The 11,732-nt window shown below is 38.9% G+C and overlaps 1 protein-coding gene across 1 annotated transcript; it reads right to left on the minus strand.

Moving 5' to 3' along the window:
- Positions 1–353: 353 nt before the first annotated feature.
- Positions 354–11,484, minus strand: thumpd3 (THUMP domain containing 3). Its single transcript, XM_073468528.1, has 9 exons — positions 11,163–11,484; positions 10,959–11,036; positions 10,451–10,876; positions 8,840–8,970; positions 6,092–6,161; positions 5,317–5,432; positions 5,125–5,229; positions 4,864–4,987; positions 354–883 (listed from the first exon to the last, which is right to left on the minus strand). The coding sequence occupies exons 1-9, from the start codon at positions 11,409–11,411 to the stop codon at positions 692–694; spliced, it is 1,491 nt and encodes a 496-aa protein (XP_073324629.1). The 5' UTR covers positions 11,412–11,484; the 3' UTR covers positions 354–691.
- Between the last annotated feature and the right edge of the window lie 248 nt (positions 11,485–11,732).

Here is an 11,732-nt window from a genome sequence, read left to right on the forward strand (position 1 = left end):
TATACAGTATGTGTAAATAATATTATGGGATAAATGACAAGTAAATATTTTTGTATACAGATTAAGACATATTTAAGGAGGTGCTGGAGAAGGGGCCGGATTAAATAAGTGTATACTTCTTTCTACTCCTTTTCAAGCACGTAAACTCTCTTTAATGTAAGTTTTAAAAGTTGACTTTTGAAAAGTCAGGAAACTTGACTTTTTTCCTTTTGTTTGGACATAAATAAAAAAAATGATTCCTCCAAACATTTGAAAACATTTTTAAACATAGCTTCCCTTTTGACTCCGTGACAAGCAACTTGTCTTAATATTTGAAACGCAGAATGTGTTATGTTATTAATATACACCTGAACTGACAGTTTGTTTGAATCTTTATTAATCAGAACAAATCACAATATGCAGTTCCTGGAGTGAAGTTTTGCAATGAAATAACTATCAGCTGGTTTCTGAACAGCAATCTGACAAGTGAACTGTCAAACTGAGAATGTAAGAGCCATTAAACTGTTACTGAACATGAGAGTAGCTTTTCCTTATTTCAGTTATCACATTAAACAAAAAGAGAAATAAAAACAATACATAAACCAAAGCTGCTTGGCACACTTGAGCAGAGAACCTGATGTAAGAGAATATAAATAATGTCTTTCCTACTTGGCCTCAAATATAAATTCTGCACTTAAACGCAGGATGTGAATTAGGAGAGTGACTTGTCACCCTTCTCGTCCCCCTGTCTGCTGACCGCTTCTCGTGATTCATAAACGTCCTCCGGAGTTTGGCCAAACACAGCCTCGGTCCGCTTGAGTAGGTAGACTCCAGCATGTAAACCCCCGACGTTGACCCAAACAGTGTGCAGCTTCCTCCACAGGCCTCCCATCCTGGATATAGCCTGGAGATGACATAAATCTTGTGAAGGCAAACTAACAAATGAGACGTTTGTTTTGTGTAATACAAGATCTCTGTTTAGACAAATACAGCTGTTAAAATTCCTTTTCCATGACGACGAGTTCAACCTGCATCACTCGACCGGTAGACGGATTATTCAGATTATTTTAGGACACGCAAGCTTTAAAAAGCAGAAAGACCACATTAGGTTGTTTAGATGTGATGGAGGGCCCCATAAACATTAAGAAAAACCCCTCTGGTGTTCAAAGCTGATCAAACCTGATGGGAGTGTAGAACGGGAAATACAACCAACAAGAATGACTTCTTTTTTTTTCACTATAATATATTATTTCACACACCACTAAGTAAGCCAGCTAGACTTTTGAGGACTTTGAATTTATTCTGAGATCAAACATTTTCATAGCACCACAAGTTTTCCTCATCACAAGTCAGCTTGAGAATTACACCTTTGTAAAGCATGGGGGGGATTTGGATAAAATACATTTTTGTCCAGTCCTGCTCACCATTATTAGCACCCATAAAGTTTAAGTACATAATGTGGAATATCTTCTGAAAAAAATGAATCAAGTGAAACATTTCTTTTCTATAGAGAACTTGTGTTTGATACAAAAGAGCAAATGATAAACAACAATTTAAAACAATAAACAATGGGAGGAAAAAATAGAAAACCTTAAAGCTTGCTGTGTCACTGGTATTGGCACCCTTTGCTGTAAATCAGTATGGAAACACATTGTGTTCACAAATGAGAAATCACCTATGATAAATTGTCTGTGCCCATGTGACATGAATTAGCCAATGAATGATGACTTCCCTGTTTTAAAAAGCCATCTGTTATCCCCTGTTCCTTTGTCACAATGGTGAAGACAAAGGAGCTGTCTGAGGACATCAGAAGTGCGATAATTGGCAAACACAAGACCTCCAAAGGGTATAAGGCCATCTCCAAAGACCTTGGTGTCCCTGTTTCAACAGTGCGTAATGTTATTAAGAAGTTTGCCAAGCATGGAACTGTCAAGAACCTCCCTGGGCGTGGGGGGAAGAGAAAAATTGATGAGAGAAGTCTTCGAAAGTTGGTGTGAATGGTGGAAAAAACACCACGTCAAACATCCAAAGACCTGAAGGCCAACCTGGAACAGTCTGGAGTCATGGTTTCAACAAGTACCATACGCCGCACACTAAACCAAACAGGGCTTCATGGGCGAAGGCCAAGAAAGACATCACTGCTGAGGAAAAGACATAAAAAGGAACAACTAATCTTTGCCAAAGAGTACCTGGACAAACCACAATCCTTCTGGGAAAATGTTCTGTGGACAGATGAAACAAAAATAGAGCTTTTTGGCAATGCACACCAACAGTTTTTTTATAGACGACGCAATGAAGCCTACAAGGAAAAGAACACCCTACCAACAGTTAAGCATGGTGGAGGATCCATAATGCTGTGGGGCTGCTTTGCTGCATCTGGTACTGGAGGCCTTGACCGTATCACAGGAATCATGAAATCAGAGAATTATCAAGAGATTTTAGAGCGAAATGTCCTACCCAGTGTAAGAAAACTTGGTTTGAGTCGAAGATCATGGGTCCTCCAGCAAGACAAAGACCCAAAGCACACATCCAAAAGCACGCAGGAATGGTTGAAAAGGAAAAAATGGACTGTTTTAAAATGGCCAACCATGAGTCCTGATCTCAATCCGATTGAAAATCTTTGGTATGAGCTGAAATCTGCCATTGGGGAAAAGAAACCTGCAAACGTTCAAGAGCTTGAACAATTTGCAAAGACAGAGTGGGAGAAAATACCAGCTGAGAAGTGCAAGAAGCTTATAGAAGCGTATAAGAAACGTTTGGAGGCTGTCATCACTGCCAAAGGGTGTGCAACCAGATATTAAAGAGGGGTGCCATTATTGCTGCACATGCTGTTTTTTCTGTTTCTTCTTTGAAATTACAATATGTAAGTTGAAAAAACAATTTTCTTTGTTAAATTACTTTGGACCTCCAATTAAAAGATCCTGATGATATAAATTTGGTACATTTCCATTTATTTCTGACGATACTGTAGAGGTTATGCAAAAAATGAAGGGGTGCCAATAATGGTGAGCAGGACTGTAACTAGCTGATTTCTCATGTTAGGACAAAATAAATACATCTGTCTTAAAAATCTCCGATGACAGCTTTGCAAGTGGGTCCACATGTGATCACAATCATGTGAACGTGATTTTTTATTACCATATCAGCCTCAGCGGAACTTTATTTACAAATGACAGCATGCTAATATGCTAAACAAAGACCGTGAACATTGTCACTACCCAATGTGAGTAGCGCATGTGGGTCCACCATCCTAGACAGCAAGGGTACGGCAACAAAACATGGACAAACCACAGGCAGAACTGCAGTAGAACTTGAAATTTGTTGTAGCTTAGCATATTTTCCGATGTTTATATGGCTGTGTATGTATTTATTTACCTTTATTTAACAGGAAGTCCATTGAGATTAAAATCTTTTTTCTTTTTTTTTTTTTTTTTTTTGTTAAAGGAAGACCTGGCCAAGATAGCGCACGATTACACTAGTACATTACATAATTATTATATTATTGTTATTGTGTACCTTCCAAATATTAGGACAAATTGTACTTTTATGCTTTGGTAATTTTATTTTTTATGATTTTCATGCCAATAAAGCCCCTTTGAATTGAAAAATCAAAATCAAATAAAGTGAATGAGCTATCTCACCTTAACTATCATTCCAGTCAACAGTTTTACTATCAACCCTAGTCGGGGAAAAAGTGCAGCACGTCAAACTGCAGGTAATTGTAGCAATAGTTGTGCTTCAAGCTACATTACTAAGACTAAATGGTGACGCATGTTAACTTCTGTTTAAACTGACAACAAACCTTGTAGTTCAAGGTATTCTCAGGAAGCGTTGCCTATGACTCAAATGTTTTTCTACCGTACCATTAGCACAATGGTATTGTGGTAGTGTGAAACTACAATAAAGCAAAACAAAAAACCCTGAAAGCTGATTTGTTATCAAAAAGAGAAGTGATTATTGAACAGAAACTTCACTTCATGCATTATTTTTAGATCGGCTTCCATGGCAACAGGTTGTATACTTGTACACACAGCTCACTATTTAGTTTAATCTTGACACGCCTCCATCTTAAGCTGACAGAGTTGTGGAAAAAGCAGAACCATTGATTTAAAGGGTGGAGATACAAACAAGTACAATTGTCTTTGGGTGGATCATGGTACCTATATTGTGTATTGTCCTACTTTTATAGGAACACACACCTACGTCACGCCTCTGCGAGCATCACAGGGCCTGCAGGCCCCCATTAGCAGTTAATAATTATTACAACAATGATTTGCTGAGCGCGTGCATCTACCTGTTGCCACCCCAGTGTTAATAAAACAATCTTTTTACCTCAACAGCTATTATTGTCATATCTATCTTTACTTTATTTGCCACTGATTTCACACAGCACCTCCTTTTTTTCAGGAGTGCAACTTGACATTAATTAAAAACAGCCGCATGTTGCCAAACTCGAGAAACTGTATTATTTTTTATTTCAAAAATGCAGCTAGTGACAACATGAAGACTTCTGCCTCCGTGTTTGTTGATGCAGTCACTTACACATCTCTGTGCTGTCTCCCATGATCAAACAATCAGAATCAGAAATAGCTTATTGATCCCAGAGGGGAAAATTACGTAAAACTTGTCATAAAACTTGGCAGTTGTCATATCCCTAACAGGCAGTCAGTTGTGTGCATATGTGGCCAAGTGTACATCCGGTTTAACATTTTGATTAACCTTATGACAAGGAAGCTGGGGAAAACCCTTGTCGGGAAAGATGGAGGCAGGACGGAACTTGCATTGCAAATTATTTGAAAGTTCTCATGTAAGGGAGGCTAATTTCCCTGGAAAGATTCTGTGACATTTTAATTGAAATTCCTCTGATCTAATCATTACGGTTACCTTGGAAAAACATTTTTTGTCCTGTGTCAACAAGACAGCCTTTCCTAATCCTGGTCTGCACACACGGGCCATTTCTCTCAGGCAGGAAGGGTAAAGGTCCCAGTTCTTCTTCCTAGAGCCCATTCTTGAAGACAACAAAGGAAAGATTGAGCGTTTGAAGATAAATCCACTCTTTCAGGATTCAAAACATCAACTTATTTGGCATAATTCGTACATACTATTTAATCAAACATGTACTGTACGGCACTATTATTATGGCACCTCTTTCCAAAGGGCATGTCAGTGATGATTATGTCCACAGAGCTGGTCCTCATGGGTAAATTGCACAAATCCCAACGCACTGTGTCAATGGGCAGTCCAGATATGCTGTTTGAAAGGAAGTCATTACGATGATCACCAATCAACAAAAGTGCAAATAAACATTAACTCCTTATGGCATGTCCACCCTCTTACCTGCCCTTGTCTGCCCTTCGTTTTTGGATGTGACAGATATTATTGACTGTGCGGTTAACCGCCATGTCATAGTTGTCACCGGCGATGTAGAATGAGCTGTTAAACTCAATGGCCCCCTGGAGAAGAAAAACATTACACGATTAGTAGTCTGCGGTTGTACTGTTATTGGATGCCCTCCTACCAGTGAATAACTCTGCTTCCTTAACAGCACTCAGTAAATCACATTTGATGATGTCCAATGTTCAGGTTTGTGTGTTGAATGCAGTAGTCAGGACCATGGGTGCAGAATGGATGAAAATGCACCAGAGATCAGTTAAAGTCTGAAAAAAAAACTGCTGCTTCAAACCACATGTTGGCTCTGTAAGTGTTTTTACTTTCTGATAATGTGAAGAAGTGGCCAGATGTGACCAAATGTTGGATCCAAACAGCTAAAGAAGATTAGTGATGAGTAAGCATCCATTTTCTTTAAAAAAAAAAAACAATACATAAATAAGTTAAGCTCACTGTAAACTTACTACAATGAAAAAGTACTATTTATTAGTACTTTCTGGTCATTTGACGCTTGAAGTCTTCAGTCTGTAGTTTGCTCATGAAGTGAACTTGATGCAGTTCATTAGAAGACTTCATTCATGGAAGCAGCTCAGTGTGGTGTTGTGTAATGATGTGTAGTGCGTAATCAAGAAGGTTTTCATATACATTCCTTTCATTTTAGGTTTTTTTTCAACTTAGCAAAAACCTGCAAACAAATTACAAGAATATTGTAGTTATGTCTCACCTCCAACGGTATAGCTCCAGTCCCGCACATTGGATCAAGAATTATATCTGATGGCTGAGGTTTACACAGCCTGTCAACAGACAAGAGTATGAAAATAGCACCATTACAACATTATATGTTTTATTACCGCCACCAAGGAGATTATGTTTTTAAATGTATACATTTGTTTGTTTGTTGGTTGGTTGGTTGATTTGTCAGCAGGATTAAATAAAACCTACTAAACAGATTTCCATGTAACTTGAATGAAGAATGCATTAACTTTTGGAGCAAATCTGGAAAAAGGCAAACCCAGGATTTTTTTTTTTTCTTTCTTTAACATGTTGAGACAGAGCATTCTTCAACATTTTCTTCAATTTGTCAGAGAATATCTTGATGAGAAAATCAGGTGTATTTAGGCTGCTAGTATCTATAAGTGAGTACAATAATTTTCAGCTGATGTAAATATGTTTTATAAGATTGAAGTCTTCATCGTCATCGTGCAGAACAACAGAACAGCAAAGCACCTCCCTGAGCTGCAAAGTGCAGAGTATAAGATGAAAGTAGTAATAACAAAATCTAATAAAATGAGATAAAATAGTTCTGAAGAAGATACCAAAGATAAAATTGCTACAATGAATAAATAGGCATCAAAAGGATTGTCAACACTTTTCCACAAAATACAGATAAACATGTTTTTTAAGCCATTCTTGTGAACTCATTTTATACATGTCAATATATAGCATCCACCAACTCTGCTTTACTTTTCCTCCCCAACCTAGAATTCATGTAAAATTCAAACCCATACTCAAACGACTGCTTCTCCAAAAATGTAGATACTGATCGATTTGAAAGCTTCCCCTGCAGATTCACATAGCACATAGATTGTTCCTGTCCAGTCATGCTGTCATTAAACTATAATATTTTAGGACTGATTTTACTTGACTGAATTGTTTTGATAATTTTTAATGAAACACTTTTTCAAACTGAGGCAGAAATGGTCATTAACATCATCCAAATTCTAACACACACGCCAGAATGCTCATTTACACAACATGGTTCGGTCGCTTAAGAGCTCTGCCGCACTGCATTTTACACCAACTCCACATTTCCTCCTTCAACATCATTGTTATCTGACATATTTGTCACTTCAAGTGTTCGTCAATCACTTTTTAAAACTGCAACAGGTAAAATCTCTAAATGTCAAATACTTGAATTGCATCCATGTCATATTTATAGTGGTGATGTTGGCACTGCATCACATTGTTATGGTTTGTACTTCTTTTGCGCAGATCATATTGTGCTCATTTTGGAATGTGCTCACATTGTTCCATTGCAAAGCGCCAGATACGTGCGAAGAAACACGTGACACATGACTCATAATTATAGAAGTTTATTTTGGATCATACCCTGAATTAACCTGTGAATAAACAATAATTTAAGGCAGCATGGCCTGATAACAGCGCTTTGTATTTCACTACAACTGAGATGACCTTTCCCACTCAGCACAGACAGTACTGTACTTTAATAGCACTGTACTGTACAACTGACTATTAAAGTAATGACTCTTAAGTATTTAGGCCAACTGCCTCTGTTGTACAAACCATTAACCATTGTCTTCCCTCAACGATGCCTGAAATGACTGAGGGCTCCAAAATGGGTCGATGAACCCTGCCCACTACTGTCTCCAACTCTACCACAGTGCTATTTCTACCTGTAATGTGGACTTAAACACAGCTGTCAGTCATAAATCTGGCATGTACTTTCACTTAAATGCTGATGATGCCCAACAAAAACAAACATCTAAATAATAGCCGAACAAGGACGAAAAGGACGAAGAAAGGAAGAAAATAACAATACTGAATTTAATCTGTGAGAAAACCTTTTCTTCTGTAGTTAAATAACCTTTTCATTTTAACCCTGATCATTTAGGTATCTGTAAACCTTTAAAACTGTTTTTGAACTTGTCACACGGTCTTAATTTACGTGCTTATCTTCATGGAAAGTGTTACCCATTTTATGATGCCTCAAAATCCACACTGACTGTCATATGTATGCAAACAAAGAACAGTTTTTCTTGGCTGATGTGACAGTATGCGCATGTGATCAGTCAGAACATGCAGGCCTACCCTCATCGTCAACTTAGTCATGACTAATTTCAGATGAGTGATCGCTATCCAGCCCCGCCAAGTATAAACATAATGATATTTTTATTCTCGCTGACATTTCAAAGACAGACAGCTGTGTGTCTTGTCGTCTGTCTACACCTTTTTCTTCACCTGTAGAAAACAGGGTGTAGACAAACGACTTCATCTGCTGCTAGGTGTAAGTCTAAAATTACAGCCAGGCAGTATTATAGTAACCAACTGTTCCTCCTTCCTCTATGCCTTTGGTAACTCTCTGAGGTAATTGCACCTGTCATTGCATGTGTCATGATGACTATTAACACAACTGCCGTCACTTTACAAACCAAAATTACTCAGCAAATTAGAAATCTGGAATTAAAAAATAAATATTAACAAAACCCTAAACGTTTATGCAAATTCTGAAGCACAATTGTGTCTGTATTGATATAAAATGACTGACGCAATTGAAAAGAGGCAAACAGAATGACAGACATGCATGCACATACGTCCAATCTGACTACAGAGCAGATGACACCATTTACCTCACATGGAACCTTGTGGCCACGCAGGGGTAAGAAGTATCACTTGGACTTAGTGTGAGGTGATCGGGATAACATGGTGCACCGGGTGAAAATAGTGTTATTACCTGAGCATGCCATAGCACAGAGTCGACCGCAGAGTAGTGGGTCCAAAGTGACTGATGTTTCTCCTGTGAAGACTCTCCTCTGTGAGCGCGATGCCGATCACCACCTCTACATTGTGGATGTTAAGTAACACCTACAGCAAAGGAACATACAGTTTATCATTAGAAATCTATTATCAATATTATCATGAACACGTTTTATATTTCATGGAGCTGAAAACATTTATCGCATACCATTTTAATTTGGATGAATTGTTTCAGTAATTTTCAAGCAACAATGCCAAACATTATCTGGTTCTCAAATGTGAGGATTTGATGCCTTTTTTGTGATATATGACAGCAAACTGAATATCTTTGGGTTTTGGACCTTTGGAGCAGTTTGAAGACTAAACCTTCAGCTCTGAAGACTTGTGATGGCCACTGTTCATTATTAGGGCTGGGCAACAAATTTAAATATGACTGAAATTGCAATATGGCCAAGTGAAATATCACTTAAGACCAGAGTGTGAGACTTATGTGAGAGTCTGTATGGTTACAGACTAGTATATCATTCTTTATTCTAAAATTGTAATCCTGTTAGTAATCCCCTTTTATACTGCATGTATCTGTGAACTAATTAAATTTTTTTCCCCCTGTAACTTTATCAGAATACACCCGATTACGCAATCCTGTTAAATGTTTTCTGACACACCCCAAGCCTGTCAGCATTTAACCCATCCCGAGGGAGCAGTGGGCTGCATACATGCCTAAGGACCAACTCCAGATCTTAGCCATTGACTTGGTCAAGGCACTGATGAGAGAACCAAACTTAATGTACATGTTTTGTTTGATGGTGGGGGAAACCAGAGTACCCGGAGGAAACCCACGCAAGCATGGGGAGAACAGGCACGAATTTTGTGCTATATATCAAACATTAGTTCATCAATAAAAAATGTTTTCTTTCCTTTAAGGGCCATTGTAAAACTGTGATGTTTTCTATTTACGGGTTATCGTATCATGGAAATCTCATACTGTTGCAACCCTGGTCAAAATTCCCACTAAAGTTGTGGCTTACAATTGCAATATCTGTCAAATATAATCGCAATGTAATTTTCTTTTGCATATCGTTCAGCCCAATTCACTATTTCTTTTGACATTTCATAAAGGCGAACTGATTGAAAACAAATCTGCAGGTTGATATTCATTGCAGGCCTAATTTTGTTATGTTTTCTTTTTTGTGAAATTAATGTGAGCACATCTAAATGTAATCTACACAGTCTGTGGACAAAGTACAGTTTTAGTAGTTAAATTACACAAACCTGCTTCAACTGCAACAAGCAGTAAAATCCTTGAAGAGATTTGGACACAGATCACTGTCATTGTTTTAAAAACCTTTCTGAACTAACTTAACGAACAAACACAGTTTCCATGATTTTCCAACTTGTCACATCTTGTGAACTGCTTATCTTAACCACAAAAAAAACACTTCTCAACTGGTTTGTTATTTATTATTTGTGGCTCCTTAAACTAAACATTAGTTCACGCCTTGCTGATTTATCTGCACAGCCAGAGTTTGTTTTGGCTGGTGTGATGGTATTCACTTTGCGTCAGTCCAGTCTGAACAAGAACGCCTACCTCTATGTCAAACTTTGTCATGTCGGCTTTCCACTGGAAGAATTCTTGCACGGCTCCACCAAAGTCTCTGGCTGCCTCATTGGAGGAAAAGCTGTGTTTATCGCCGGCCCTGTTGCATGTCACACGAAACTTGATCACTTTGGCCTCGGGTGCTGCCTCCTCTGAGTCCTGCGTGTTGGACTCGACTTCGGGCAAGCTCTCCTCCTTCTGGTTTTCAGCAGTAGATGTCGCTTGAGGTAGCTCTTGCTGCTCAGTGTCAGCCACAGTTGCATCAGTAGTCTCACTCTTAGGTTTCACTTTGGTGCCATTTCCTCCTTTCCGATAACCTTTCTTCTTTTTAAAGGTGCGATTTAGTTTCCAAACCTCTAAGGCGTTAGTCCAGGGGAGTTTGGAGGCAAGCTGCTGCATCTCCATCAATGTCTCCTCCTGTACAAAACACCGTATTTATTATCCTGACAATGATACACTCAACATCGGCTACAACAGAATAAAGCTGGCTGTAAATTACCTTTGATTCTTTGAACTGGTAATGATCATACTCCTCAACCACAACAAACAGGTTGTCCACAGACCTCAGAAGATGGACCTACAGTGAGGAAATCAATGAACAGACAGAAAGACAGTCAGATAAAGACATTTCAGGCTTTCTGTACATTTGACAGCGAGAAACACCTTGGAAGAACAAGGCATGCGTTGACTCCATGTTTCGTACCTGGAAAAGCTTGTCAGTGGTTATTGGAAAGTATATGCGACCTCGATCTTTGCTGATACGTGCATCAACCCCAATCTTCTCCTTGACCTCCTCTGCAGCAGTGTGCTCAAACCCTGTGGGCACGGTTGCTCCAATGGTGACAGAGATGATGTCCCCAGTGGTGGCATCATTGTCAGAGGAGGAGGAGGAGGTGGATGGTCCCACTGTACCAGGGCCTGGCTCCGCAGCCCCGTCTTCCTGGGAGGACATGCTGTATTTGTGCAGTATGAGTTGATGAAATGTGTCACAGCTGGTGCCAGGCTCAGTGGCTCACATGCAAGACCTGCAGAGAGACACATTCAAACTGTCAGTGCTGCTTGTTTTGCCATATCTTTCTAAAGAGACATTTATAAGGAAACAACCTGCTTTAAAAAGAACATTCGAGTAATATAATGTCGTCATAAGCCAGCAGGATAGCACCAGTTTATCTGAACAACGTGAATAAACCTGTAACGTTATGAATGGAGAGGCAACGTTACTAGTTAACTTAGCCGGCTAGCGTTAGCTTTAAGGATAGCTAAAAAGTTATTA

Source organism: Pagrus major, chromosome 6, assembly GCF_040436345.1.
Source record: "Pagrus major chromosome 6, Pma_NU_1.0".
Classification (NCBI taxonomy): Eukaryota; Metazoa; Chordata; class Actinopteri; order Spariformes; family Sparidae; genus Pagrus; species Pagrus major.